The following is a 27812-nucleotide window of genomic DNA, read 5'->3' as shown; positions in this document are numbered from 1 at the left end:
CAAGCGCCGAGGCGAAGGTCCTGCGGTCCGGAGTTTTAGGAGCAGCTTAAGCCTTCAAACAACAGAGTGGTATTTATTTGTACGTCAGAGTTCACTTCTGCCATTTTGTAGGACGCACGTGCTTCGCTAAGGTGAGTGGTGGCGATCACTATTAGCCTTGTGCATTCAACTGTTCACTGTATTATATGTCCTGCCCTTCTAAACTTGAAAATCGCCCTCAGTAAATGCACGAATGTGCTGTCGCCTGCCTAATATTAGAATAACCATAGCGGGATGAGGGCATCGACGGCTATTCATTCAGTTCAATACCATGTGAAAATGCCTGCTATTAAGCTCGAAGGAATGTCCTTGACCTTAGTGATGTGCATGTCTACATAACAATACAGGTCCACTGGCACAGCAGTACAATATTTCGTGAGTGGGTAGTTTAAGTAATGCCACTTGGAGCGATAAACTGAACTATACTCCGCAACTTTTCTTGTCAGCGCTGTGAAAGCTACGGGGCCGAAACGCAATATCTCCCTGCGCAGCTGAGTATAGTCCCATGTTAATATTATTATCTGCGTCCTAAAACAAACGGAAATCACAAAGCTTCTTATTTTGACCACATTTTTAGCATAACTGCAATTATTAAAGCGTTTTAACGTGACTAAGAAGCATTTTTTTTTCTCTTTCTTATCCGGGTTTTCTGAGTTCTCGTCCATATCGGGGCGTCGAGGAACCCACTACTCCGAAAGAAGATGGCGCCCTCTCTTCGTTGTCCGCCGTACACTTCCGAAGCCATACCTCATATATAGCCAATAAAGATCAGAATAAGACTTTATAACCGATGATTGTCGAAGCAGGCTAAAGATATGGCGTGCAACGCGTGTGCTGGCGTAAGGAGTAATCAGCCTTACCTTTCCATCTCATCTGTATGTCAGATATTCAGCGAGCTCAACGGTGTGAGTGAGTGCCCGTCTCCCGTGTGCTCCAATGTCTCCAAAAGTGCAGTAGGGTGAAGTCGTAAGATGAGCTTGGGTTAAAGAAAAGGAAAGACGGGAAGACGCGGTTTCAAAGGCACGACATCTTTCGCTGCTATGAGGCAAAAAGTGTTTCAGTATTATATGCGTGACGAAGTGCGGCGATTACAGCAAAGCTACCGACGTAATAAATGCCCCGACATGGGCATGCATGGATAGCGCTGTGTCTCCCCTTGGGTTCATTCTTGTAGCGCCTTTGTTTTCTCAAGATGAATGTACACAAACTTGCTCAATTTTCTTCCTTGATGATATGCCGAACACGTACACCCGGCCAATTTTTTAACAGTACCGCGCGACCGACGACTTCCCAACGGAAGACGCAGGAGATGACAAAGCAAGTGAAGGTGACGGTATGCCCACAATTCTTGCTGACACACTGAGCCTCGTCTACTAGCATGTTGCGATTAGTGCGAAGCTTCCCCTGACACAATCGGCTGGTATGCATCTGAGCCAAACGACGATGATACTGCTTGTTGTTCCGCTTCATGTAGTGCGGATAACATCTGTAATGACGAACACATAATTGCCATAAACAACTTGACATAAGCAATAATTATGTGCTTTCGTCACTTTCAGAACAAATTATTGTCGAGGACACTTCAATACCGGCACATTGACTACTTCCAAAAGAAACCTCCTCGACACAGTACCCGCAAATGGAACAGGGGAGTGTGTAGTACTTTGAATGTTACAAGTCTGCACCAATCAAGACCACAAGCACAGAGCAGATAGAAGAACCGCTCACAGAACTGCGACATGAAACGTAATTCAAAGGGTTGCTTCTGACCGAACAGAACAGCACAGGAGACAACACTCACTCAGGCAGCATGATTACGCCTAATTCCTCGTTCCCTCTCCCGATTTCCTCTTTTCGTGAGCCTGGTGCCGCTGTACTGTTAAAGAATTTGCAAAGTGTACGTACGTTACAGATGATCCTAAACACTATCGAGTTTGCGATCTGGAAGGGCAAGTGGGACGCTTTACTTCTCTAGAGCCGGGGGGGGGGGGGGGGGGGGGGGGGGGGAGACGACATCGTCTACGTTTGACGACCACAAACCTCCTCACAATTTGGGAAATGCGACAGCAATCCAAGCAACGACACTTTTTATCACGTTTTCACTGCATGAATAAAATGAGAACGCCACGATGGAGCTGGAAAGTACTATTGTGTGACTTCAGAATTCTAAGAAATATAACGAAATAGCGCAGTGTAGTGTAGGGAGCAGATCGACTGAATCTGGAGAGGCAGGCGCCTAATAGACGAAGTGATGCGGTCATATGTATGCAGTACCCAGCCGAATCAGGACATTTATGAGCTCAATGAAGATAACTATTGCTTTTAATGAGTGGCTCTATTTCACCAAGGCAATGGTGCTTTTCTAGCGTTAGTCTATAAAGGCGGGCTAGTGAAAGCGCGCCTGTTCCTTTTGCAAGAGCACATTCACAGCCCTTTCTCGAAACCGCAACTGACGCACAAAAGGCCGAAATACAAAATGACAGGCATTACTGAAGAACACAAACGACCGGCGGCTGTCGTCATCGATTGCAACAAAACAACTGAGTAACGTGCTGTACGCCTGATACGTAATGTTGTCGTTTTCCTTTCAGGCACTTTAGAGAGTCGTTAGCACCCTCTGCGTTCAACAGATTGACAGAGCCATGAGTGTCCTTCTAGAGTGGCTCATCGCATCCCTCTCGGACTGGCGATTGATCACCACTGCAGTGGTTTTCGCCATCTCATACCTCGTGGGCCACTTCTACCACAGGGTATCAAAGTACCCCAAGGGCCCCTTCCCACTCCCGGTGGTGGGGAATCTGCTCGGTAAGTTTTGAACGAGAGTTTTGAAAGCAACCTTCCGCTTTCCTTACGTCTTTCACTCATCTTCAATTGCACCATCTTTGCCTTAACCTCAAACCCACAAAAGCTCCTCTTTACCTGTTGATTCCTCTAGTATTTATAACTTCTCTTCGGGCCTTTGCATGTATTTCTTCTTCAGGCGTCCTTTGTAGGGTTAGCCTCAGTCAAGGCCGCGAGGCGATGTACCTTAAGTGTACATTCAGGCCCACATGAGGCTCGAAAACACCCCGGCCGACAAGGACGCGATTTTGTCTCTCCGCTGTAGCAATACTTATATTCTGCTTTACTGCCCCTGCCCAAAAACATGGTTTGCAAGAAACTATTGTGGTGTGAAGAGTTTCAAATATAGCCGTCAAGATTTACTGCACTTAGAGGTAACCAGAAGGCAATACTGGTATCGTTTATTGTGAAAACATTGTCAGCTGTACATAAGACACGATGCAGCTAGTCTGTATTCTAGAAGAGGTCAAACAATTTAGAAGTTTTCATCGATTCTCCTCGGTTTATTTATTTTTCTTTCGCAATATCAACACAATTGCGGAAATCCCGGCATAGTAAGCCGTCATCATTACTTTGTCTACAACGTTAATAATAAAGACTTCGCCTATCTTAATAACTGCTACCTTTAGAGCGCCAGTTTTAAGCTTGGATGAAATAAGAAACACTTAGTGAATCTTCTGTTTACAAGTTCCTTTACCCATTACAGCACTGCGCAAAGTGAAGAACTTACCATGCCAGGCAAATGAGTGGTCAAAGGTGTACGGCGACGTCTTCACCCTGTGGATGTCCCACAAGCCCATGGTGGTTCTTAATAGCTACGCAGTAATCCGCGAGGCTTTTTTGGATCGGCGGCACGAGTTCGCCGGTCGCTTCCCAACAAAGATGGGTAAGTATGCACACGAGAGCTGTTTCACGCATATACACGATGTTCACAATAAATCCGAAATGGTTGCGACTACGTGGAATGTGAAGAAATAAGCACATAAATGTTAAATTAGCCGGAAATAGTGCGTAAGTAGCTGTTAATGTTTAAGCTACAATGTGCCTGTCTTTATTATTCCTCCAACAATGATTGAGTTTCAGACTTAATCGTTTATCTAACATAAGCTGCGTGCTATGAAGAGAGAAAGAGATATTAACCAGCCGTTTGAATCGAGGAAGAAGTACGATCATCATGCCTCTGCGAGTCGCGTGTCCTAAGGCACAAGAACCGATGCTTAGAGTTAGGTAGCCAGAATAGTTAGGCACCGCTTCATTCTCCGTGCCGCGAAAAAGCACAGATGCTGCAATGAACAGCAGATGCAGCCTGCCTAGGTTCACAGCAAGTCGCATCTGACGTGGTCATAACAGTGCTGTTGAAACATTAAAGATGTCAGTGCTTAGTGCCGAACTTCTGGAAAGATAAATTTGTTCCGAGCTTGAAACCGTGGCAAAAAAAAAACAAAAAAAAACAATACTTTAAATAAAATAAAGATAGCGTTTCCTTTTCTGGATCCACCTAAAACCCCGACCGTCTTTGAGCAGACCTCGCGGAACATGGTCTGTACAGGACAGCGTTCATCAAGCGCCCTGGAAAAAAGAGCAGGATGGCTGCTGAAGCCACGGAGAGCCCGATATCGGTTAAAGTACAGTGTACTAGTACACTATAGTTAAAGCAATGTGAGTGGAGCAAGCAGAGTGTTTTGCAGCAAATACAGAGACTTGGTCGCTAAATGGTGAGGTTCAAATGGGGGGGGGGAGAGCGGGAGGGCGGGGGTTGCTTCGCAAGACCTGTGATAGACTGTAGTAGAGAAATGTTTAATGCATAATGCGAACGGAGGCCATCGCAGGTTAGCACTGAGTGCAATAGGCACTAAACTCCGGCATTAAAGGGCGTGTTTCTACCGAGGTAATGACACATTTTATGCAGCTCACTTCTTGGGTCATGTTTATCGTATGCGCCAGCACCAGCATTTGGTGCTGGTGTTGGTTTTTCAAAATGACTTAAAAGTCGTCAACATATCTAAAAATCTTGCCAACCAGAGTCAAAGGTTACAAAACAAGGACCTGTCAATACACGCAAGAAAAATGCTACATAACACGGAAACAACACATGAACCAATACAGATACCCTAGCACTGTAAATACAATCGGTCGTTAAAACCTATAAACGTAAAAATCAGATAAAATTCCAATAGGGTCATGAAAAATTTGGAGGACGCTTAAGCTTCGCCTTCAAGAGTGGAACGCGATAGCGTTATTTCACCTCGTCGAAAAAACTTATTAAACGCAAGGGCATTGGGACATCCTCGCACCGGTACCCGCGCGGCCCGAAGGGGAGAAGCGGGTGAGCGAAGATAGTGGTCTAAAGAAAGGAAAGACGCTTGATTCTACAACCCGTGAGAGTGCACGGCGAAACGTCAGGGGCGAGTGGCGCGCCACGTGTCGGGGCAGCGCTGCACATTGCGAGGAGGGGTTCTGTGTTTGCCGCAAGATGGCTCTGCATGTGCGAAGAGCGCAGAAGAAATGTAGCGGAAACGTACTTCGCTACTCATATAACTGCGACTTCTGTAAGTAACATGCTCATAATTACCGATATACACCGCAATATAACGTTCTACGGCACGTTTCTAAGGCAACACCGCATTCACTAGAAGCGCTTTTGCACCGCTTTCAGGCATCGAACTCGTGGCTGAGTTCGATGCCAGGAAATAAAGAAAAAAAAAACTCGTGGCTGAGTGGTAGCGTCTCCGTCTCACACTCCGGAGACCCTGGTTCGATTCCCACCCAGCCCATCTTGGAAGTTGCTTTTTATTTATGAAGTGCATGTTTATTTATGAAGTGCATGCTGGGATTTATGGCTCACGGCCAACGCCGCCGACAACACCGGCTTTTCTGCGACACGAGCTCCTTAACGCTGCCGCGTTAAAATGTCAACGTTCATATGCTGATTATACTGGAACGGTATGATGCCATTCAGTTCAATGCATTCTTTCACAGACACAAAAAGTTCTTGATGAGGGATAGTAAAGGTCTGCCACATCCACATAAAAATACAGAACGATGGGTTTTATAAGAAAACCCGAGCACAAATAGAAGATGTTTTTCAAATTACGGCGAGGGCTTAAAGTTCTCGTCGGAAGTACCTTTGCATGACTGTTTGCAGTTTTTAGACGTTATTTTTAAGTTAACACAAATAGGTGTATGCTGGTGCTATCGGCCAAGAGTTTGTAAGGATTTACTGCCTTATGATTCTGTGCACTAGAAGATTATTAAGCGAGCGATCCCGATGCAAGCGTTAAAGTGTGCTTTACAAAGATCTTGCTGTCATCTGTTGAAACAGAGCTTCAATAACCAGATAACGAAGTTTCTATCAGCGGGATATCCTGAACACCTAGAGGTAGCCGAGTCGCTGTTGCAAAATATAAAGGGACACAAACGTTTGCAAAAAAGACACCAAAACAGGAATATTGGATCCAGACCTATTGTTGCCCCTTATATACATAAGGTGGCACATAATATAAAGAAGGTCGCCAAAAACACGGTGTCAGGATGGTCTTCTCCGCCCCCAAAAAGTTGGCTAGCATGTGCGGACGAGTCATGGGCGATCCCGGTCGAAGAAATGGCTGCACTAAAAAGCATGTCAAGCCCTATGTCAAATGCGCCACAGGGGTTATTTACCAAATCCCCTTATTCTGTGGAATGGTATACATCGGGCAAACTGAGCGATGTGTCAACGATAGGGCTGCAGAACATAAGCGCTCTTTAAAAAACAATCGGAATTTACATCTACCTGTTCATTGCAAATTGTGCGATTTCAAGACAAAATGTGAACCGAACTTCAAAGAAATGAGAAATTTTGGCAGGAGCATGGATAATCTTGTTCGTGAGCAGCTAGAAGCTTCGTATATAAATATACTTGGTTCAAAATGTATTAGTGAATCATCTCTTTCGCTGTATAGTTGTGAAGGTCGACTGTTAAATGCTGTTAGGTAGGGTAGACCTAAATTTGCTATGCATATGTTGCTGAATTTCTGGGAGAATTAGGATGTTGAAGAAGAAGACGTTTGTATGTGGTGTTTCGGGAAAGAAGTTGCAGTCAGCGCCTGTCCTGTATGTCTATTTGTGCCTATTTCTGAGTGTCTTTTTGTTGCGCTATAAACCTTTCGTTTATGGAAGTAGTCATGTTCTTTGCGCTTAAAAGAAGCCCTCTCATCGTGAGCATCTGTCAACGATCCTCGGTTTTTCGTAGCTACAGCGCTAAAATAGCCGTTGTAAAAAAATCCTCACTTCAATTTTTCCTCGAAGTTCCGTGAGACTTTTAAAATTACAGAATTTCCTGGCTTTGTTGAAACTTGCTGAAGGGTTTCTTTTTCTCACAAATATAAAGATTCTAAAAGCTAATAAACGAGAAATGTTGCTCATTTGCATTACTGTCATGAATTGTTGCTGCCTGCAGTAAATTCGATCTGACAATGAAATTTTAAAAATTCTTCTAAAACGCAACAGAGGCAGCCGCTAGCGCGGCTATAGTGGGTTTGAGAGGGTAGAGTCGTAACCAGTTTTTGTCTTCTCCCCGAGTGGTTCAGTTGTTATCAGAAGCTCATAATTTGCGGCCGCTTAATAGTTGTCAGAACGAACACATTCAAGGCATACTTTGGCTGAATGAAGAATTGCAACAAAGATCAGCACTTTCGTCACCCTTCGTTGTTATACTTCTAGGAGCCTTGCAGACTCAGGGGCACCATGATATTCTTTTTGAAGATTACAACCCCCGATGGAAGGCGCTTCGTAAGGTGGCTCTGCTTGCCGTGAGGTGAGTACGAAGCACTTGATGAAAAAAAAAAAAACTCTTTATACGTTCATCCTGCTCTCTCCATACTAGCCTATATTAAAGCTGCGCAGCATATTTTGTTCATTATAGTCGATTATGCGATTTAACTGAATTACACACTGTCCGAGCGTTACATCAATACAGCTCTAAACGCGCTGGACTCAGTACTGCATTCATGATATTGCCAGGCGATGGTCACAATCTTCAGGGTGCAAAAGAGCAGAAAGACGTAGTAGCAGGGAAAGCAACTCATTATTGGGCTGACTTGCGCCCGCTAAAAAGATAATGAACTCGGTGGCGGCTATAGCCTTAATCTTGATCGAAGGTTGTCGAATTACTAATGCCCGTTGCACACACCAGCGCTCATTTTAATGTTTGCGTAGAAGCATCTAAAGACACAAAAGATGGCCTGAACAACCTGGGACATTGGAGATACGGACACGAGTGCTTGGCATAATTCTAGATCCATCTCGGCGCATCTTGTACGACAAGAAAAATGATAAAGCCGCTTTTCACGACGATCAGCATGCACAAAGAAAGATTACAAAAACTTTCCGTGCAATTCAAACACAGTGATAAGGCCGCATGCTGCGGCTGTCGAAAAACAACAAATTAAGATTTCAACGGTTCGCGGCAGGGCGATTTTTTACGCGATATTGCCGAATAATATGAGGCGCTAGAGTCGCAGTTGATTGCATTTCGGTACTTTAGCTTTGTGATGGCTAATTAACACTTGTTCAATGCATTTTAGGAAGTACGCTGTCAGCGAGGCGCTTGAGAAGCTGTGCACAGACGTTGTCGACTCCTACGTTGACTCCTTGCAAGAAGGACCGCAAATCGTCGATTCACGAAAGCCGTTTTTCTACATTCTGTACAACCTGATAGGAGTGTCAGTCTACGGAACAAGGTGGGACCACTATTGCTGTTCTCATTTATTACCTGTTTTTTTTTTTTTTTTCAACTCCCTTAACGACTACAGTAGGTGCGCGAAATAGAATGACTAGCACCCAGAACGATAACTAAGGAGCCAAAGAGGAGGCTGACAGATTATCCCGGTCCTTCATGTACATGAAGCTCTTCGAGCATATTTTATGAACGCTGTTTAAAGAACTAATACATCGAATGCCAATTTATAATTATACAGAGTATAAGAGTGAAAAAAAAGCTGACCCTGAATAAACGGATGCTTACAAGCGCACGCAATGACATTTAGCAGTGTAAAAATCAAACTTGCGTACCTTTCCGCCTATGCTGATGCTTATTCGGCAGAAAACCTGCCATTTATCTCATAAAACAACAAAATGTATTGTATTTTCATCGGTCGGGTCAAACGCGCGACGCAATCGGCCTCAACAGACGGCTTCCATAGTTGTGCAGGAAAAGCGCAGTAAGGTAACGTATGGGATCCGCGCCCTGAACTGTGGGCCGATGCACATATTCTACCGGGTAAATAACCTGGTAAGGGGAACACCTGCTTTTTTGTCCATTTTTAGTTATAAACATTCCGTTTATGATGTTAGTGTCATCTCATTTTGATGAGCGCACGGTGCCCCATCGCTATCAATCAATTTCTAATATTAGCCACATAGCGTTAAAGGCCCCATCCTCCTGATAGGCTTGCGCTGGCACTCTTGGCGCTCTCGATGTCGGGAGCGAAATCTCACGGCCGGGGCTATGCCAGGTAGTTGGCGTGCCGTGCCCTGACTGCTCTTCGGGTTGTGTGACCTTGCGAACAGACAGCCCTGCCAACTCGTGCTTCGCCTATGGGTGGGTAAGGGGAGAACCCAATTTTCTACGCTTTGATCCAGAATAGGACACGACACTTCCAGGCCACGCAAGCACTTCGTCCTGCTCGATTACTTAAAGCAGGCAATTTCTACCACGAGACGTGTTTCTCATAAAGCTAAATAGTGTATAGTAATGTGTGTGTGTGTGTGTGTGTGTGTGTGTGTGTGTGTGTGTGTGTGTGTGTGTGTGTGTGTGTGTGTGGTGTGTGTGTGTGTGTGTGTGTGTGTGTGTGTGTGTGTGTGTGTGTGTGTGTGTGTGTGTGTGTGTGTGTGTGTGTGTGTGTGTGTGTGTGTGTGTGTGTGTGTGTGTGTGTGTGTGTGTGTGTGTGTGTGTGTGTGTGTGTGTGTATGTGTGTGTGTGTGTGTGTGTGTGTGCGTGTGTGTGTGTGTGTGCGTGTGCGTGTGTGTGTGTGTGTGTGGAATAAGAAAGGCACGAACGAATGTTATTGAGTAAGCGCTCAGTAAAGTGAATGAAAGCGGAGCAAAGAGGTTCAGGAAGGAGCTCTTATACCATTGCCTCGTCATACCCTCAAAGATGAAACTTAAGTATTCCTCCAATTTTGCCCCTCAGTTTCTGTCCAAGTTTGTGTTTTTCTAAACCGGCATTCTCTCACTGTTAACCACTTAGGGGCCAAATAAATAAAAAAAAAATGTATGTTCCCAAATTGCCAAATTTGTTTAGGACGTAAAATGCTTCATTACGTGTTTGAAACACAAAAAAAATCACCAAAACATTTTCTGGCAGATAATTATATTTTATTAGGCATTACCTGCCCCCTTGTGCAATACTCCATACCTTTGAGGAGCATAGAGAAATAAAAAAAATAAATTCTTGAAAGTACAGATAGTACGAAGTGGCTTATAATTGCCGTGCAAACGATGCATCATTGGTTCTAGATGCATTGAAACTAGATGAGACCACTATCCGTGTGGTAGCGTTAGAAGCATGGCACTGCGCATAGGGCCTTCTTGCACCACCTGCACCAGACCCTTGTTTCCTTGCAGATGTTTTTCCATTGCAGTCTCGCTTCAGGTAGCACACAGGTAAAACTGTCATCACTATCCTCCTCTCTTGAAGAACAAAAAACGGCATCGTCATCACTTGCGCTATCATCCGACACAGAATAATCTCCCGCACCAGATACACCCACGCATGACGCCATGTTTTAGAAAACACGGGAAACGAGATGCATGAATTCCGCCATCTAGTGTTCCAAATCGCATTGAAGAAAAACGACAACGATGGGACCTGTGCAGCCATATATGGTTTATGTGGTAAAGCTCTTAAAACGATACCGTTTTAAGAGCTGGGCTCGCCAAAAGCCCCTTGAAACATTGCGGAAAAGCTATGATGACCTCAGCTCGTCATAAGAAAAAAAGTGCCGATCGCTTGTGACGAGCTCAGCTCGTCATAAGCCCTTAATGGGCAAGTTCATGATACAGCTAGCTAGCTCAAATCCAAATATTCTAAGCGCACTATTTCTTTTTCTTCAGCTGCAAGAAGCCTTCAAAGAAGTAGGGACATTAAATTCATTTGTGTGTGCTTTCTCCTAAAACACTCGCCTCACTAAGCCTGGACAGGCAAGTGTACTATTCAGAAAAGTGGAGAATAACGAAAATCCCGTACTATATATATAGTACGGATTTTCGTTCTCTCGGTGTGTCGTTTTAACGGAAAATGACGGCTTCAACGTCTGAGTACAATATAGAAAATGTGATGTATGCACAAACAGTATGGTCACGTACTTCTTCGCTTGGATTCGCAGCAAGTTGTTTGCCATTCTGCTCGAGATATGTAATCACAAAAGAACAACTAATCCATCGCAGTTTTTATATTGTTACCGGGCAGATCTACAAGCTATAGCAGTCCGCACAACTAGCGTTGATGGCAGCTCAGATCTGTCCACTCCACGCGTCGTCGTTTTTAGGCAGTCTATCGCACTTCGTCGTCATCTGGAGCACGACCAGCGAATACCGCTAAGTAAGACTTTGTCTCACGTCACATACATTGTCTGTGATGTCAAAGACTTTCTTAGCCAGTCGAAATCGAAGAAAAAAAGACACGAGAAAAAGCAATCTTATATTACTCAGCTCTAATAGGTGAATTTCCCGATGTTACCGGTGTACGTTACTGAATTGCGCAGCAATGAAAATACAAGCCTACATCGTTTTACTGCAGTTCCAATGCAGCGTATTTGGCATCTTTTAAGCTAAATTGTTTGTATTTAGCGTAGTTCGGTGATCAACCCTTTTGGGTAATATTTTCGCTTTCTATTATATGGCACCGTCAAAGTATTCACACGCCCAACTAATTTCGAAACGTGATTATTCGTACGTGCAACGTACAGGGTGATCCACTTCTAGCTATAAAACGGTCACTGCTTTCAAAGCATCATTGCGTCCGACCCGGCCATTCCATAAAGCTAGGTGGCAGGCCATGCGAAGCATCACCTCAGCGTCCCACATGCATATACCGCTTTGCTTTGATAAGCGCCTGCATCCGACGCAATGCTGCTTTGAAAGCAGTGACAGTGATATAGCTAGAAGTGGATCACCATGTACATCAAATGACTGGAACCACCTTGCCGCAGATATTATGTCAATAACCAATTTCGATCTTTTTCGGCAGAAATTTCTGTCTGCATTTTCGTTTCGTGATTTCATTTAGTTTTCTTTACAAGTGTCTCGTTTCTTCTTTTTTCCTTCCTTTTTTGTGAAACGTTTTGATAATGTTTTTATGGTGTCCTTGTTTATTGCTAAAATATTTTCTACGCATTGCATTCTGCTTCCAACAGCTTTAATAATGTTTGTGTTGTACCCCGCCAGGGTGGCGCAGTGGTTCCCACTGCTCCCACCACTGCGCCACCCTGGCGGGGTACAACTCTTGGCGTACGCAGATGACGTAGCAGTTTTATGCTTGGACAAAGAAAGTGTACTCAAGGCTGTTGAGATAGTGAAAGAATTCAGTGCGATCTCAGGAAGCCCAGTAAACTGGGGAAAGTGCTTAGGGTTCTGGCATGGGGAGTGGTCATCGACACCCAATGTTTTTGCCAACGTAACCTGGGTCACAACACCGGTGAAGTATTTGGGCGTACCTTTGGAATGCAATGAAGACATTCTGGCGTGCCCAAGCTCAAGAAATAAGCGAGAAGGTCGACAAGTGGAAAGGGGCGCCGCTATCTATCTTCGTACGAGCCACTGTGTGCAATCTGTTTTTTGTGGCAAAGTTGTGGTATGTCATGCAGGTACTTCCATTGTTCCAGGTTAAATGTACAAAAGCTTCATCGAGTTTTTTTTTCAGTTTTTATTTGGGCATCCAAATGGGAAAGGTGTAGCCGAGATAACTTGTTTCGCCGGGTTCGAGAAGGTGGACTTGGGCTTGCTCATCTATTCGTACGCCAACTGGTTAATCGTTTTATTTTCCTCCGTGACGTCTCAGACCCTTTCTTACGTACTGCGTGCCAAGTAAGGCTCGTGCGGGCAGTGCCCAATTTATTTGTCTCTACGAGAAGTATTCCAGGGCGAATTTCCAAGTTTTTTCAAGAAATAGTAAGCAGTGTCCGAATTTTAACTGCTCGTTATTCGGTAGAATACTTGAGTACAGACAAAAAGAAGAAACTGTACAATGATATTTGTAACAACCTTTTTCCTCTTCCTATCTACAGAGCCTTGTACAGCGAGAGTCTAGGTCAAGATGTATTAAAACGCGTGAAAAGAATGCCAGTTTCTCCGGGGGTAAAGACGTTTTTCTTTAAGCTACATACAGGTACGTTATCGGTGAAAACATTTTTCGAAGACAAGGGTTTTTATCTGCCTTGGTGTTCGCAATGCCTAATATGTAAACAACCAGATACAATAGACCATGTTTTTCTGCACTGCTGGGAGGGGGTTTATTTTTGGGACATATTACAAAGAACACTTAAAAAAGAATTACCTTTAGATCCACACGGAATCAAGTTCCTGCCGACAGATAATGAAGATGATGTACCCCTAGACACCGTAATGTTGCTAGGATTACACAGTCTTTGGCGGTCCCGAATGGCGGGCTTCCACGTTGACCCTGAAGCTCGCCCTGCAAGGCTCTACTTTCGCGAGTGTATGTACACCTTTGTTGAAATGCACAAAGCGATGAGTACAGTCCCAGCATGGGTGGTGAAAGTTGAACCATTGGTAGAGTTGAAAGAATTTTAACTCGACAACGTCAACCCCAATAGGGTCAACGGCTTTTTTACCTGTGTCATATTTATGTGAACATCACGAGCTGGAGTGTTCAGTTCAATTTGTGTGTCAACCTTGGTTATGTGTATGACAGCCGGCAATAAAAAAAAAAAAAAAAAAGGTGGCGCAGTGGTTACGGCAATCGACTAGTGTTCCCAAGGAGGCAGTATCGAAACCCGCCCTCGGCGGCCGCTTTTCGATGGAGGCGAAAAGCAAGGCGCCCGTGTGCTGTGCGATGCCAGTGAACGTTAAAGAACCCCAGGTGGTCGAAATTCCATAGTCCTCCACTATGGCGTCTCTCATAGCCTGAGCCGCTTTGGGACGTTAAACCCCACAAACCAAACCAAAGTTTGTATTGTGTTCTAGTTCACTAGTCAGATATTTTGTATTTTATTGCGTTTGTTTTTTAAAACTGCCGCTTTTTGTTATGATTTATGTAACCCCACTGCCCTGTATAATACCTAGACGCTCGAGGGTAGGAAAAATAAATTTAAATAGATAAATAAATGTATTGAAAAGGCATAGCTTGTTGGGCCAATCGGTTCAAGGTACGTAAAAAGCCGAGCGGCAAGGATGCGTTCACAAGAAGTATTGTGTAGCCCCTCCGGGGTGGCATAGTGGTAAGGCGCCCGACTACTGTCCGGAATTCCCGGGTTCGAACCCGACCTCGGCGGCTGCGTTTCGATGGAGGCGAAACGAAGAGGCGTCCGTGTGCTGTGCGATGTCAGCGCACGGTAAAGATCCCCAGGTGGTCGAAATTACTCCGTAGCCCTCCACTAAGGCTCCTCTTTCTCTCTTTTTACTTTAACCCCCACCTTCCTCCCTTTCCTCACGGCGCGGTTCAGGTGTCCACAGAAAACGAGTGAGAAGGTTACCGCGCCTTTCCCTTCCAGTGAACCAATTATTATTATTAAGTATTGTGTACTTCTCCTTGCGAACGCGTCTTTCGCGCTGTTTTCTTTTTTTTTTCACGTGAATAAATGTGCATTCCTCCTGTGCACTAGAGGATTCATTCCGTTAAGTTTATTTTTGAGTTATTTCTGTGAACCTGACTTCTAATGTCAGACAAAAGAAAGCAGTTGGTTGCATACTTGGCACCTTGGATAAAAAATTCAGACCGCGTTTTGCCCACCAGACCAGTTTCTTCTCCAAGTTCGTGTTCCTCGGCGTAAGTGCCTTACTAAGCTGAGCTGTTGTCAAGGGGAGTTTAGGAAATTTGTAGCTTCTCTTCAACCTATTATTACACACATAAACTAATAGGCTGTACTAAGCTGCCACACTTCATGCGGTATAAAACACCGTCTGCTGTTAGAAATTAAGAAAGATAGGAAAGGAAAGATTATTTCTGACGAGAACAAAGAAGGAGAGGTCAGGCACAGGAAGATGCCCGTTGCTGGGGACGAAAAAGTAGTCTATATTGTACTCAGCAAACTTAAAGAGGAAGGTTCATCGGTTTTCAACGAATAAGCTTTGATAGCAATATTCAAGCTGCAGCAGTCATCTGGCTCTGCATAAGGAACGAGCGCTTTTTAATACTGGTGATTTGTTATGCAGGATTGAGGAGGAAAGCAAGGAAATCAGGCGTCTTGAAGAGATTGACCAGGAGTTCTACGAGGTGTCCCCTGACGGCCTGCCAAGCGACATTGCGCCCTGGCTGGGTCTTCTCTACCGTGGCCGCGAAAAGAAGATTGAAGCCATGTTTCGGGAGATGTGGGAAATTGTGGACAGGCTATACACAAAGGCCGAAGCCACTTATGTCCCAGGTATGTAAGCGCTTGCTCGTGAGTACTCCGTGAGGTTAATACGGTGCGTGCTCTAATGCGCAAACCAACAAGAATGGCATGCAAAAAGCGAAATTGAAGGCTTGGTTGAGCTTTGCAGTTGTCCGTAATTTTGATCCTGATGTACCTTGTTCCTGCAGGAAAGACGGGAAACTTCACCCACGCAATGCTTGCAGCTCGTGAGGAAGCAATCCGTGAAGAAAAAGGCGACGCGGAGTACCTGACCAAAGGCAATATGGTCCAGGTCATTTTGAACATATTTGGAGGTACGCATAACGCTGGTCCTGCTTAGCAGTGCTGTAGAGCTTTTGACTGCCATTAAACGTAGACAGCAGACCTAATTGATGGACCGCATATTTTTGGTTAGGTTCACAACGTGCTAAAAATGATTTAAAATGTACCCTTTGAATAGCATCTTGCTACCGTTCGCCCATCCTCCACTCTAAGCACCTTTCTGTACCGTCTTTGCCAAAAGTAACTGAGGAGCCCCGCCGGCCCGGTCGAGCAGGCTCGGGTCCGACCGGCGGCGCGGTTGACGCCGTCGGTGGCCGCCGGACTCCGGCGGCGACTGTGAAGCACGTGGTGTGCAGTGACTTACGTAAGCCTGCTTCCTCACTATCTTTCTTAGAATGAAGAAATGCGAACGGGTAGTATGTGGGTTCTGATTTCGGGGCTTCGGAGCACTGTGCTACTGAGAGAGGGAGCTGCTTGCCGCAAAACTCGCTCAAGGCTCATTTTTTACTCGCGCTCTGAAGCATACGCTCTTTGCAGAACACCTTGCGCGGTTAATGTCAGTACGCAGGTCCCGTAGATGCAAGAGTTGGAACAAACGTGCTGTTCTATTTGGAGTGTTAGCAAAGTAAGATGGGGTACGGTTCTCCCAAAAGCGACGTTGTATTACATGATTCATAGTCTTCGGCTGTGATGCTTCCTTGACCTCGAGGAGAGAGAAAAACAAGAGAATATATTTCCCGCTGTTTCAATTGCAGCCATTGCAACATAAGCAGTCGAGTCAAATTCACTAATGCGGCATTTGCAGCCGCTTACTAGCACACAAATGTGGGTAATGTCTTGGTAAAGTGGGTCATCATCATCATCGTCATCATCCTGACTATACCCACTGCAGGGCGAAGGCCTCTCTCATATTTCTCCAATTAACCCGGTTCTGTGCTAGCTGCATCCACTTGATCCATGCTAACGTCTTCATCTCATCCGCCCACCTAACTTTCTGCCACCCCCTGCTACGTCTTCTTTCCCTTAGAATCCAGTTTGATACCCTAAGCGACCATCGGCTATCCTCTCTTCGCACTACATGTCCTGCCCATGCCCATATCTTCTTCTTAATTTCCACTAGAATGTCGGTAACTTGAGTTATTTCTCTGACCCACTCTACACCCTTCCTATCTCTTAATGTTACCCCTACCATTTTTCGTTCCATAGCCCTCTGGGTTGTCCTGGTAAATGTGGCTAAATATGGATAAAGTGGGTAACGATTGCACCGCCAAACCGGATGCGGGTAAGTTGAGTAAAAAGTAACTGCCTCGAAAATATTTTTTCATGTTCCTGAACATAGATCGCCAAGTATGCAAGAAGATACTATTTTTCTTGGTTAGCTTCCATGTTTCAGCCCCATAGGTGAGTACAGGCAAGATGCAACTGTTGTATACTTTCCTCTTGAGCGATACCGGTAAGCTGCTAGTCATAATCTGCGAGTGCTTGCCAAATGCGCTCCATCCCAATCGTATTCTTCTTGTTATTTCCTTTTCGTGGTCCGGATCTGCGGTTACTACCTGTCCTAAGCAGACATATTCGCCTACTACTTCCAGTATTTCGCTACATAATGTAAACTGCTGTTCCTTCCCGAGGCTGTTGAACATTACCTTAGTCTTCTGCATATTGATTTTCAAGCCTACCTTTCTACTTTTCCTGTCTAGGTCATCAATCATTATTTGCAGTTCATCCCCCGAGTTGCTTAGCAAGGCAATGTCATCAGCAAATCGCAGATTACTGAGGTATTCTCCATCTAAACTTATCCCTAACTGCTCCCATTCCAAGTCTCTGAATACTTCCTCTAAACAAGCTATGAATAGTACTGGGGAGATTGTGTCTCCTTGCCTAACACCTTTCTTTATGAAAATTTTGTTACTTTCTTTATGCAGAACTATGGTTGCTGTGCAGCCACTATATATATCTTCCAGCACTTTCACGTACGGCTCGTCTACCCCCTGATTTCGCAATGCCTGCATCACCGCCGAGGTCTCAACTGAGTCGAATGCTTTTTCGTAATCAATGAATGCTATGTATAAGGGCTGGTTATATTCCGAGCATTTTTCTATCACCTGATTGATGGTATGGATATGATCGATAGTAGAGTACCGTTTCCGAAACCCTGCTTGATATTTAGCTTGATTGCAGTCTAAGGTTGTCCTGATTCTATTAGCGATTACCTTAGTAAATACCTTATACGTAACAGACAGTAAGCTGATTGGTCTGTAATTTTTAAGGTCCTTATAGTCCCCTTTCTTGTGAATGAGGATAATGTTTGCATTCTTCCATGGTTCCGGTACCGTCGATGACACCAGGCACTGCGTATACAAGGTGGCCAGTTTTTCTAGCACGATATCCCCCCCGTCCTTCAGCAAATCTGTAGTTATCTGATCCTCTCCAGCTGATTTCCCCCTTTTCATAGTTTCTAGTGCTTTCTTGACCTCGTCCTTCGTCACTGGTTGAACGTCTGACTGTTTTTCCCTACCACCAATCTCATTACGGGCGTGACTACTTTGGCTACTGTAGAGATCTGTATAGAACTCTTCGGCTACTTTGACTATCTTTTCCATATTAGTGATGACGTTGCCCGCTTTGTCCCTTATCGCATACATCTGGTTTTTGCCTATGCCCAATTTCTTCTTTACCGCTTTAAGGCTTCCCCCGTTCTTTACAGCATGCTCAATTTTCTCCATGTTATACTTCCTTATATCGGCCACCTTGCGCTTATTGATTAGCTTTAGTATCTCGGCCAATTCGATCTGGTCTGTTGGATTGGAAGCTTTCATACTCTGGCGTTTCTTTATCAAATCTTTCGTCTCCTTAGACAGCTTGCCGGTATCCTCTCTAACTATCCTACCGCCTACTTCTAACGCGCACTGAGTAATGATATCTCTGAAATTATTGTTCCTTGCCTCTAGGGTAATGTCGCCATCCTCAGTCAGAGCTGAAAACCTATTCTTTAGCGAGATCCTGAACTCTTCTGCCCTCCCCCTCTCCGCTAATTCGTTGATGGGTTTCTTTCTTACTAATCTGTTGCGTTCCTTCTTCAGATTTAGGCTAATTCGGGACCTCACCATCCTGTGGTCACTGCATAGCACTTTCCCGATTACCTCTAGATCTTGCATAATGGCGGGGGTTGAACACATTATGAAGTCGATTTCATTTTTAGTCTCTCCGTTAGGACTTTTCCATGTCCATTTCCGGTTCTTCCGTTTGCTGAAAAAGGTATTCATGATTCGTAAGTTATTGCGCTCTGCAAACTCAACTAGTAACTCCCCCCTGCTATTCCTAGAACCAATGCCATAGTCACCTACTGCCTTGTCTCCTGCCTAACGTGGAGGCTAACCAAGAGAGTTCTACTTAAGTTGAGGACAACCCAGAGGGCTATGGAACGAAAAATGGTAGGGGTAACATTAAGAGATAGAAAGCGTGCAGGGTGGGTCAGAGAAATAACTCAAGTTACCGACATTCTAGTAGAAATTAAGAAGAAGAAATGGACATGGGCAGGACATGTAGTGAGAAGAGAGGATAGCCGATGGTCGCTTAGGGTAACAAACTGGATTCCAAGGGAAGGAAGACGTAGCAGGGGGCGGCAGAAAGTTAGGTGGGCGGATGAGGTGAAGACGTTAGCAGTGGTCAAGTGGATGCAGCTAGCACAGAACCGGGTTAAGTGGAGAAATATGGAAGAGGCCTTCGCCCTGCAGTGGGTATAATCAGGCTGATGATGATGATGATGATGACTATTTTTCTATTTGCATTGAACCTCCCGTTGAGCTCTAACCACGTTGTGGTCAGGGAATGCAGCACGTACTTTGTACGGCACTTCAAGGTTACACCCATAGTTAATTTAAACGATCTGATGGTGCCATTCTACCAGCGGCAACTGGACCATCAATCAAGTGGCTCGGTAATAGCCAGTAACACAATACTAGTTCGAGTTCCCCATGTAGCTTGTCCGGTTTTGTGTTTATCTTGAAAACAGATCAGTGTTTGTTTCCAAAAAGTTTCCATAAAGGAATGGCCACACGTATATGTGAAATTAAGTGAGGTATATTCGAGGCGTCAGAGTGATATTGTTAAAGGCATTGTAAATATGGATGGTACAGGTTAATGCAAGAAGATTAGCAATGCGAATAGCGTTGCGCATGGGTTACTAAATGGCGAGAACTACAATACGCCGCAGCAGGGAAACGACTCAATGTTTCTCTCCTCCGGCATAACCAAGCGACGCAACCAAGGCGGTCGTGGCTAAGGTAGTCTTGAAACCGCAGGATACAATGCTTCAAAGTTTGCAGATCAGTTCCACGCCTCTCTCTTTGCCGGTATTCCAAAAGAGCAGCGAAAAGCTATAGGAGCTGCATGCTGATATTAAACGCACAAGGTATTCTAATGCAGAGTCCAACTTGACAGCGCCAACCAAAAAGGAGCGCTCAGCGAGTTATGTTTATGCAGAGAGCGCTTCCGCTGCAGCACAACCAAGTCAGAAGCTGCGCACTATTACGCGCTTACTCTTTATCCCACGAAGGAGAGCGAGGGAACAACTAATAGTAATTTATTTACTTAGTTACTAAGTTAGTAAATTAGTTAGCTCGGTATGTGGTTATTTAGTTAGCTAGTTAGTTAATTAGTTAGTTAGTTGGTTACATGATATTTTATTGCGGATAAGTGATTGTGGCTATAATGTGCCAAACATATGCTTACGTCAGCCAGCTTACGTTCGCTGCCGGAGAGCTGCGGCGAGCGACCACGACCGTAGCGCCCCTTGCTCCGCTGGCTGTAGGGAATTCTCGGTTACTTTTGGTAAAAACGGTACGTTTTATGGCGAACGGTCACCTTAAGAAGGGCTCTGTCACATCAATAGAAATATTGGGCACTGTGCTATGCGATATGGACAAAACATTGTGTCCTTTTTTGCAGCTCGCAAGGAAGTATTTTTTTCCTTGCTGTCACACATCATTTAGATACATGCACAATGAACTTGCTTCTCGTGAGCGAAATGAGCAAAAAAAAAAAAAAATAAGCACAGAAACCCCGAACGTTATTTCTATTGCAATGCATGGCAGCTATTATTAGTATGTCGATACTTTTACCTGCTCTCGAAATATGCGTAATATGCTGCGACTTCGCGAAGACCGACAAACTTTTCTCTCATCTGGATTCTTGCGCTGTTGCTTTTGGCGATATACTACTTTTCAGGCTGATCGTGGCCCTATGCGCTGCGTTTCGACAACAATGTTTGCAGTTCTGTTTCTCGACTCTATGCAACATATATTGCATGTGAAGCCGATAAGGTGAAACATTACCCCGGAAACACCTCACACAAGCTAACTGCATCCCGTCGCGTTGGTTCATGGCTAGGGAAATTCGACTGCTAACTCCAAATACTTGGGTACTTGGTTTAGAACCAGGTAACAATAACCATTTTTCAATGGAGGCAAAACAAGGGGCACGCGAGTCCCCTCCACAGTGCATGAATTTCAGAAGCCCTCCACTACGGCGTCCTTCAAAGACTGTGTAACTTTCGGACATTCAATAATATGTACCATATTTACCATATCGTACCATAATTACCGTACCATATACCATACCATGCGATACGATACCATACCCCCTCCATACTATACCATACCATACCCCCCCCCCCCCCCCCCCCCCATACTATATCATACCATATCATACAGTGCTGTACCGTACCGCACCATATTACACCATATAAAAATTCATTGCAGAAGTGGCAAGTGCAGTGCTCTCTTTACCAAAACGCCAATCATACGAATGTGTTCCCGACAGCATTACCATCTTTGCATAAGGCACTATATACTGCAGCCAAACACTACAAACGCAAAAATAAAACAATATTTCAGAAGTCCGCAGTAAAGCACGATGAGGAAGGGCGAAAATACGTTGTAAATGAAACAAGGAGGGTTAAAGACCAGTTTTGCTTACAAAATTCTGCTCTGAGGAATACATTTATAGTTTTAGTTAAGTGTGCGAGGACATAAAATGCGCTAACTTTATTACAAAACTGAGCACTGTGTTAGCAGCTTAATTTATTTTCGGTCATCGATCGTTCTAGCTGCCACAGACACATCAGCAGGGGAACTTCAGTGGCTTTTTGTACGGATGGCGAAGGAACCGAAGATTCAAGAGAGGATTCAGAAAGAAATTGAAGAGAGCATAGGTAAGAGAAGCCAACGACGGTGATTTCAATCAACCGGTGTTTATTTCAATTCATTTCACCACGTTGGCATGTTTCCCTATATGTTGCGAATCAAAAATAGTCTTGAAATGTGCTATATTTCATACAAGAAAAGAAAAGCAGCTATAGGACACGTTTGAGCGGACGTCTTATTCCCCTGTATACCGTCCCCCAAGAGATTTATTCGTTGCAGCTTCCATACAGTGCATACCTTTTACCCAATCTCGCAAGACGGCATTTGTTTAAATTTTGCAATGATTTACAGCGTGAAAATCTGGCGCTTTTTCTTCATCCGATTAAGAATATCAGAAAAAAGAAAGTGCAAACAGAAACATACTAACTGTAGTATATAGGTCACGTTTGCAGCGTTGCGATGCAAGTGCTGGCGTTCGTGAGGAAACGGGATAATACGTTGTACATTAAGAAAGTTGACGCTTTTCTCACAGTTTGCATTATAGTTAGTACAAATAGGCTTCTGGTTGAAACGAGATATTCGCATTGGGACATTCGCAATGACCGCAGCAGTTTCTTGGACCTAGCAAAAGGAGCATATTCTCGTCTCAGTACGAAACAGAAACATTTCATCACGGTATATATATATATATATATATATATATATATATATATATATATATTGTGAAAGAAGGCCAGGTCGAGACGCCAAAGTCGTGACGGCAAGACAAGGTACGCCGTGTCAGCGTTTTAATCCATCAGATTAAAACGCTGACACGGCGTACCTTGTCTTGCCGGAGAACCCAGGCGCGTGCTGGAGCCGGTGCCGCGGGACGATGACGATGGTATGTACAAAAGAAAGAAGAAGATTATGGTATGTACAAATGAAAGAAGATCCGTGGAAGGCTCACAATATATATATATATATATATATATATATATATATATATATATATATATATATATATATATATATATATATATATATATATATACAGTGGTTACGGCGCTAGACTACTGTTCCCAAGGACGCGGGATCGAATCCCGGCCTCGGTGGCAGCTTTTCATTGGAGGCGAAAAGCAAGGCGCCCGTGTGCTGTGCGATGTCAGTGCACGTTAAAGAACCCCAGGTGGTCGAAATTTCCGGAGTCCTCCACTACGGCGTCTCTCATAGCCTGAGTCGCTTTGGGACATTAAACCCCACAAACCAAACCAAATATATATATATATATATATATATATATATATATATATATATATATATATATATATATATATATATATATATATATATATATATATATATATATATATATATCGGAATGCAGTGGCACAAATAGTCCTGCGACACTCACTGTCCTTTGTAAAATTGGGCTTGAGTAACGAGGAGCACAGCAGCAAGAAAAGCACAGAGGCTTTCACGTTGCTCAGGCGCGGTAGACTAAACTAGTGGGCGCAGCAGCTGGGGCGCGAATGAAGACACCTTTGATAATTGCGCAAAATGGAGAACATTTATTATTCCGCAACGCCGATAGGTAGTCGCGTTTTCTAAGTTTCATAAGCTCATCTGGCTGTAACTATCAGCAAGATACAGATATAAAATTACAATCAGGATCTTAAAATTATAGGTTAAAAACGTTTTAGTACTATTTGCTAGGTTAAAAGCTTTTTTATTATTACATGCAGTGTAATCTTTAACTTCAAAAGCCGACTTCTAGAGATTAATGGCGGGCTACGCCAAACCCGTATGGCAGCGATCGATGCACAAGAATCTTACACACCACAGTACTCGACCTGGTCCCTAGTGTACTAATATGGGGTTACAAAAATCTGCGTATTTATCCTCTGGCCAACAAAAGAGGGAACCAAAAAAAAAAACAAAGAACAAAGAAAGGGGCTGCTACCTAGAAAATGACCTCTACGAATAGAGGAAAAAATTTCTTACTAGCAGTTTTCACATAAGAAAAATAACGTCTGTTTTTTTATCGGCCAAACTGAAACATAGCCTAGAAAATTGAAAGAAGAGCAATCTTTTTTTTTTTTTTCTTTTGTACTGCGAACCAAAACATTGTGCGAAAATCCTAATTGTGACTGTAAGTTCGTTTCGAAGGCACACTTATTTCACTTTTTGTTCGGTCCGCAACTATTCGTTTGGATCACCGTCCAGTATCATGTTTTCTTTTTCTTTTTAGAGTATGGTCTTAGTAAATGTGTTTTTGACGTGAATTTGTCACTTCTTTTTCATCGCTGTTCTTTTGGCCCAAAGTGTATTGGCTGTTTCTGCTTTCTTTTCCAGGGAACACTCCGCCTACGTACGCAGACAGAGAGAAGCTTCCCTTCACGGTTGCCTGCCTACTGGAGACGCTTCGATTCTACCCTATCGCTCCACTGGGCCTGCCTCATAACACATCGACGAAGACTAAAGTTGGTGAGCTCTCTTTACGCGGTTTCTATTACAGAAACAAAGGCAATGAGGTTGCCGACAATGGTGTACAGCTGCCAGTAAGATAAGAAGAAAAGACGCTGCGCTTCGGCTGCATGAGAGCAGCCAGGTGGCCAGCGACTAGAGCTAAGAAATGTTGTCACGATCATCTATTCATTGATTTTTCTTCCAGACGAAGAATTTTTCTCCCAGACTTAAAAAATATTAGACGTTCTGGCATTTATCGCGCCCCTTTGTTGGACCGGACAGTTTTCGCCCTCCCAATGGAAGCGTAATAAGGCTTATGCGTTTTATGAGTTTTGAAGCTGAATGAAACACGCTGCAGCAAGAACTGAAATGCGGAAAAAGAAGGACACATGGGAAGACGGACACGTGCTGAAAGCAAAAAATAGCCGGAGGAACTCGTTTACATACGTTGTAGTAATCCATAGGCATCGAATGCTACTGTTTTGCTTGTGATCAATATTTTTTGAACCGACTTAGGCAAGCGTCTTCGTATTGCATAGTTTTACATGGCTTAGCTTATAATTTTCGATTTTGCTAGTTGATACCTTTCAACGACATATCACTTACGTTGCCTAAAGTTCAATGAACTTATAATAGTCATTAACTAAGGGCTGCAGTTGGCATAGTGCCGTTGTACTACGCATAAGCTAGCTAACAATATATGACGAAACTAGCGAAAAGTTAGTTTGTAGGACAATTAGATAATTAATGATAAGGAAAATTTATAAATACGTAATATGATGTAATTATGTAGTTTAAATGTCCATTTCGATCATATAACAATGGTGATTAAGTCCTATAATTAGTCGACTGCCATTATCCAAGACAAATTATCCAAACATAAAACACGTGCTTATTGTACTCGGCATAAGCTAGACAGCCACTGTGGACACATGCTGCGCATACGTTCCGTACACGCCTTCCGTATATTCTGTGCACACATCTTGTACACTCATTAGCGTGCCGTGCAGACTTTCCGGACACAGATTCCATGCACGCCAGGCTTGAGACAAGTCGTATTAAAGTGCCCATTGAAGTAATTTTCTGAAGAAGACTGCAACTGGTGAATATCATTTTCACTGCGATTCCTCGTCCAAATTTCTGTTCACGAGACAACATCTAACATATTCCATTAAAACGTTTTTTGTTTCAGCACGCAGGATGCAACACATTGAATCTTGAATGTTTCATGCCATGCTCAACACATCCATTTTATATTTAATGGCCGTCAGAATAAGCCATTTTTAAGTCAGATTGTGCTGTGCGTAGGAAGATAATGCATTAAATATATCAATATTTGTATGTAGAATCTCCCCACCCATTTATTCTGCTGTAGGAGAGAAAATGAAAATATTTGTTTAGTTTTAGGCGGTTTTCTCTGCTTCCGGCCAACTATCAGATCACATACAGAAAACTTGGAGATAAGACATGAATACGGCCTCTACGGTCTTGGAGAATCACAGCGTACTGAGCCTATATTGGCCTTTTAGTCGAAAAGGAATCAATAGAGAAGCACTGCGAACCCTTGCGCACGATATATATGGCATACAAAATTTATTCAGGGAGTTATTCTGTTTCAACCTTGCTTGAGCTACTACGTTTGAGATGAAGGACATACCCGCCTATATATGATCAGGGTTATGAACATAACAAGAAACGTTGAGCCTCTTCCATCTGTAGCCAAGGGGAAGCCTTGCTCATTGTGACCGTTCATTTTTTGTGTGTGCGAAAGGACCTCCCAACGTATGCAGTTGTCACATCAGTAGACCGATTTCACTCATCTGATCACACGTGTACATGATGTGCAGGTAATCTGGAGATACCCAAAGACACTGGAATAATGTACAACATTTATGGCGTCAACCACGACGCCAAGCTCTGGCAGGAACCCGAAGAATTTCGGCCCGAGCGTTTCTTGGACCCGGCCAATGGAAAGCTTCGCCAAGACGTGTCTCCGCTGCTTACCTTCGGTATGGGACCACGGACGTGTCCCGGAGAGAAGCTCGCACACATCGACATGTTCTACATCCTCGTGCGACTCTTGCAACGGCTCAGCTGTAGCGCTCTGCAAAGTCCTTCGAACGTGAACTTGAGCGGCTCCGGGGCAAGCCTGTTCTTACTTCCCGCTCAACAAAACATAGTTCTCACAAAGAGAGGTTAAGAGCAAGAAAAACTTGGATTTTAAGGTTTCCCCATGAAAAAACGGCATGGAACCTCGGGCTCCATAGGGGCATTTTTTCTTATTTTGTTTTACGAGATGCGGCAAGGAAAACCCACTCACATAATCAACGCGCAGCTGAACCAAGCTGCACGTTTACACCACAACCACGAGACACAACATGCATGACCGACGCGAAACAGCGACATCCGAAGCTATGTTGCCGAAGACTCTGCCAGTCGCGCAAGAAGCAGCCGTTATTCGGTCGTATAAAGCCGTGTCTCACAGTTCTTCCTACCGCGCCATGGGTTAAAAGCAAAAGAGATAGGCAAGTTTCCTCCTAGCGATAGTATAGTTTAGAGTGCGCATGCTTGATATAGCTCGTGAAAGTTCACTGATTTCAAAATTCTGGTTTTCATAGAAGCTATTCTACGCCAGAAAGCACCTCCTTTACTCGTTAAATACGTTAAGCACGGTTTTCCAGATTTGTTGAAAATATATAATTGGGAAACACTTGCCGGATTTAAAGCACATGTGTATATCAAGGGCTTTTCCGTGGCATCCATACACGTCGCTTCTGTGACCTGCGATTTGCTCGTTTCTCAGTTCACAGAAACACATATGTTGGACGGCAAAGATGCCGCCCTCCAAAGGGAGCGTGTGGTGCTCGAAGGTGCTAAATTTTAATGGCTTTAACTGCGAAGGTCGTTCTCAAAATTAGCGGACCTGTCTCGTTGCTTGGTTTGTATATTGACTTACACTCGTGTTGCACCATCGATTCCACACAATGTAGCGTGCCACTCTGATGGACTTTTTTAAAGGTGAACATAAGCTACAATGATGTTGTCTCATTGCGTTTCCCGACTAAATTGCAGCACCGCGCTCCAAGGCTGGTGCTTGTAGAATTTTGCTCTGCAATAAAGTTTTGCCGCTGAACACTGCATTTTAGTTCCTTTATTTTGTCTTTGATGTGATTGATAGTGTTTTGAGAAACTGCAATAAATCATTAATTCCAAACACTTTCTAATTTTGCAGCCTGAAAACCTCAACACATCAAAAAAGAAAGCAAAAAAACAAAACAAAGGTAAGCTTTAGGCCCGAGTCTTCAAGCCTGTAGGAATGAAATATAGCTATTTTTCTAGTCATTTTCGACTAGCGCACATAGACTTTTTCTTGATGGGAAGAGAAGCCGCATAGCGTGGTTTCACGTAAAGGTATACAAAAGCGCTCATAGAAGCCGAGCACGCAGTCTACCTGTCAAAAGTGGCTGATGCCCGAAGAGCTCCTCAAGCAGTAAAAGCCCGACCG

The 27812-nt window shown here is 44.0% G+C and overlaps 1 protein-coding gene across 1 annotated transcript; it reads left to right on the top strand.

Moving 5' to 3' along the window:
* On the top strand, positions 1-27447 carry LOC146199565 (cytochrome P450 2M1-like). The gene is made up of 10 exons (XM_084595077.1): positions 1-131; positions 2631-2844; positions 3587-3766; positions 7582-7675; positions 8445-8600; positions 15253-15461; positions 15620-15745; positions 21823-21927; positions 24194-24325; positions 26155-27447. The coding sequence occupies exons 2-10, from the start codon at positions 2682-2684 to the stop codon at positions 26505-26507; spliced, it is 1518 nt and encodes a 505-aa protein (XP_084451203.1). The 5' UTR covers positions 1-131; positions 2631-2681; the 3' UTR covers positions 26508-27447.
* Positions 27448-27812: the final 365 nt, after the last annotated feature.

This window comes from Amblyomma maculatum, chromosome 2 (genome assembly GCF_055883805.1).
Source record: "Amblyomma maculatum isolate TAMU_Amacu chromosome 2, ASM5588380v1, whole genome shotgun sequence".
NCBI lineage: Eukaryota > Metazoa > Arthropoda > Arachnida > Ixodida > Ixodidae > Amblyomma > Amblyomma maculatum.
The sequence above is the reverse complement of the archived record's forward strand: the minus strand, read 5'-3'. Positions and strand labels throughout refer to the sequence as shown.

Bases quoted from the DNA above. Each gene is read 5' to 3' on its own strand.
- LOC146199565 (XM_084595077.1), top strand. From the start codon at position 2,682: ATGAGTGTCCTTCTAGAGTGGCTCATCGCATCCCTCTCGGACTGGCGA. The intron at 15,462-15,619 runs GTATGTAAGCGC...TTGTTCCTGCAG, and splicing joins CGAAGCCACTTATGTCCCAG to GAAAGACGGGAAACTTCACC. The intron at 21,928-24,193 runs GTAAGAGAAGCC...TTTCTTTTCCAG, and splicing joins AGAAATTGAAGAGAGCATAG to GGAACACTCCGCCTACGTAC.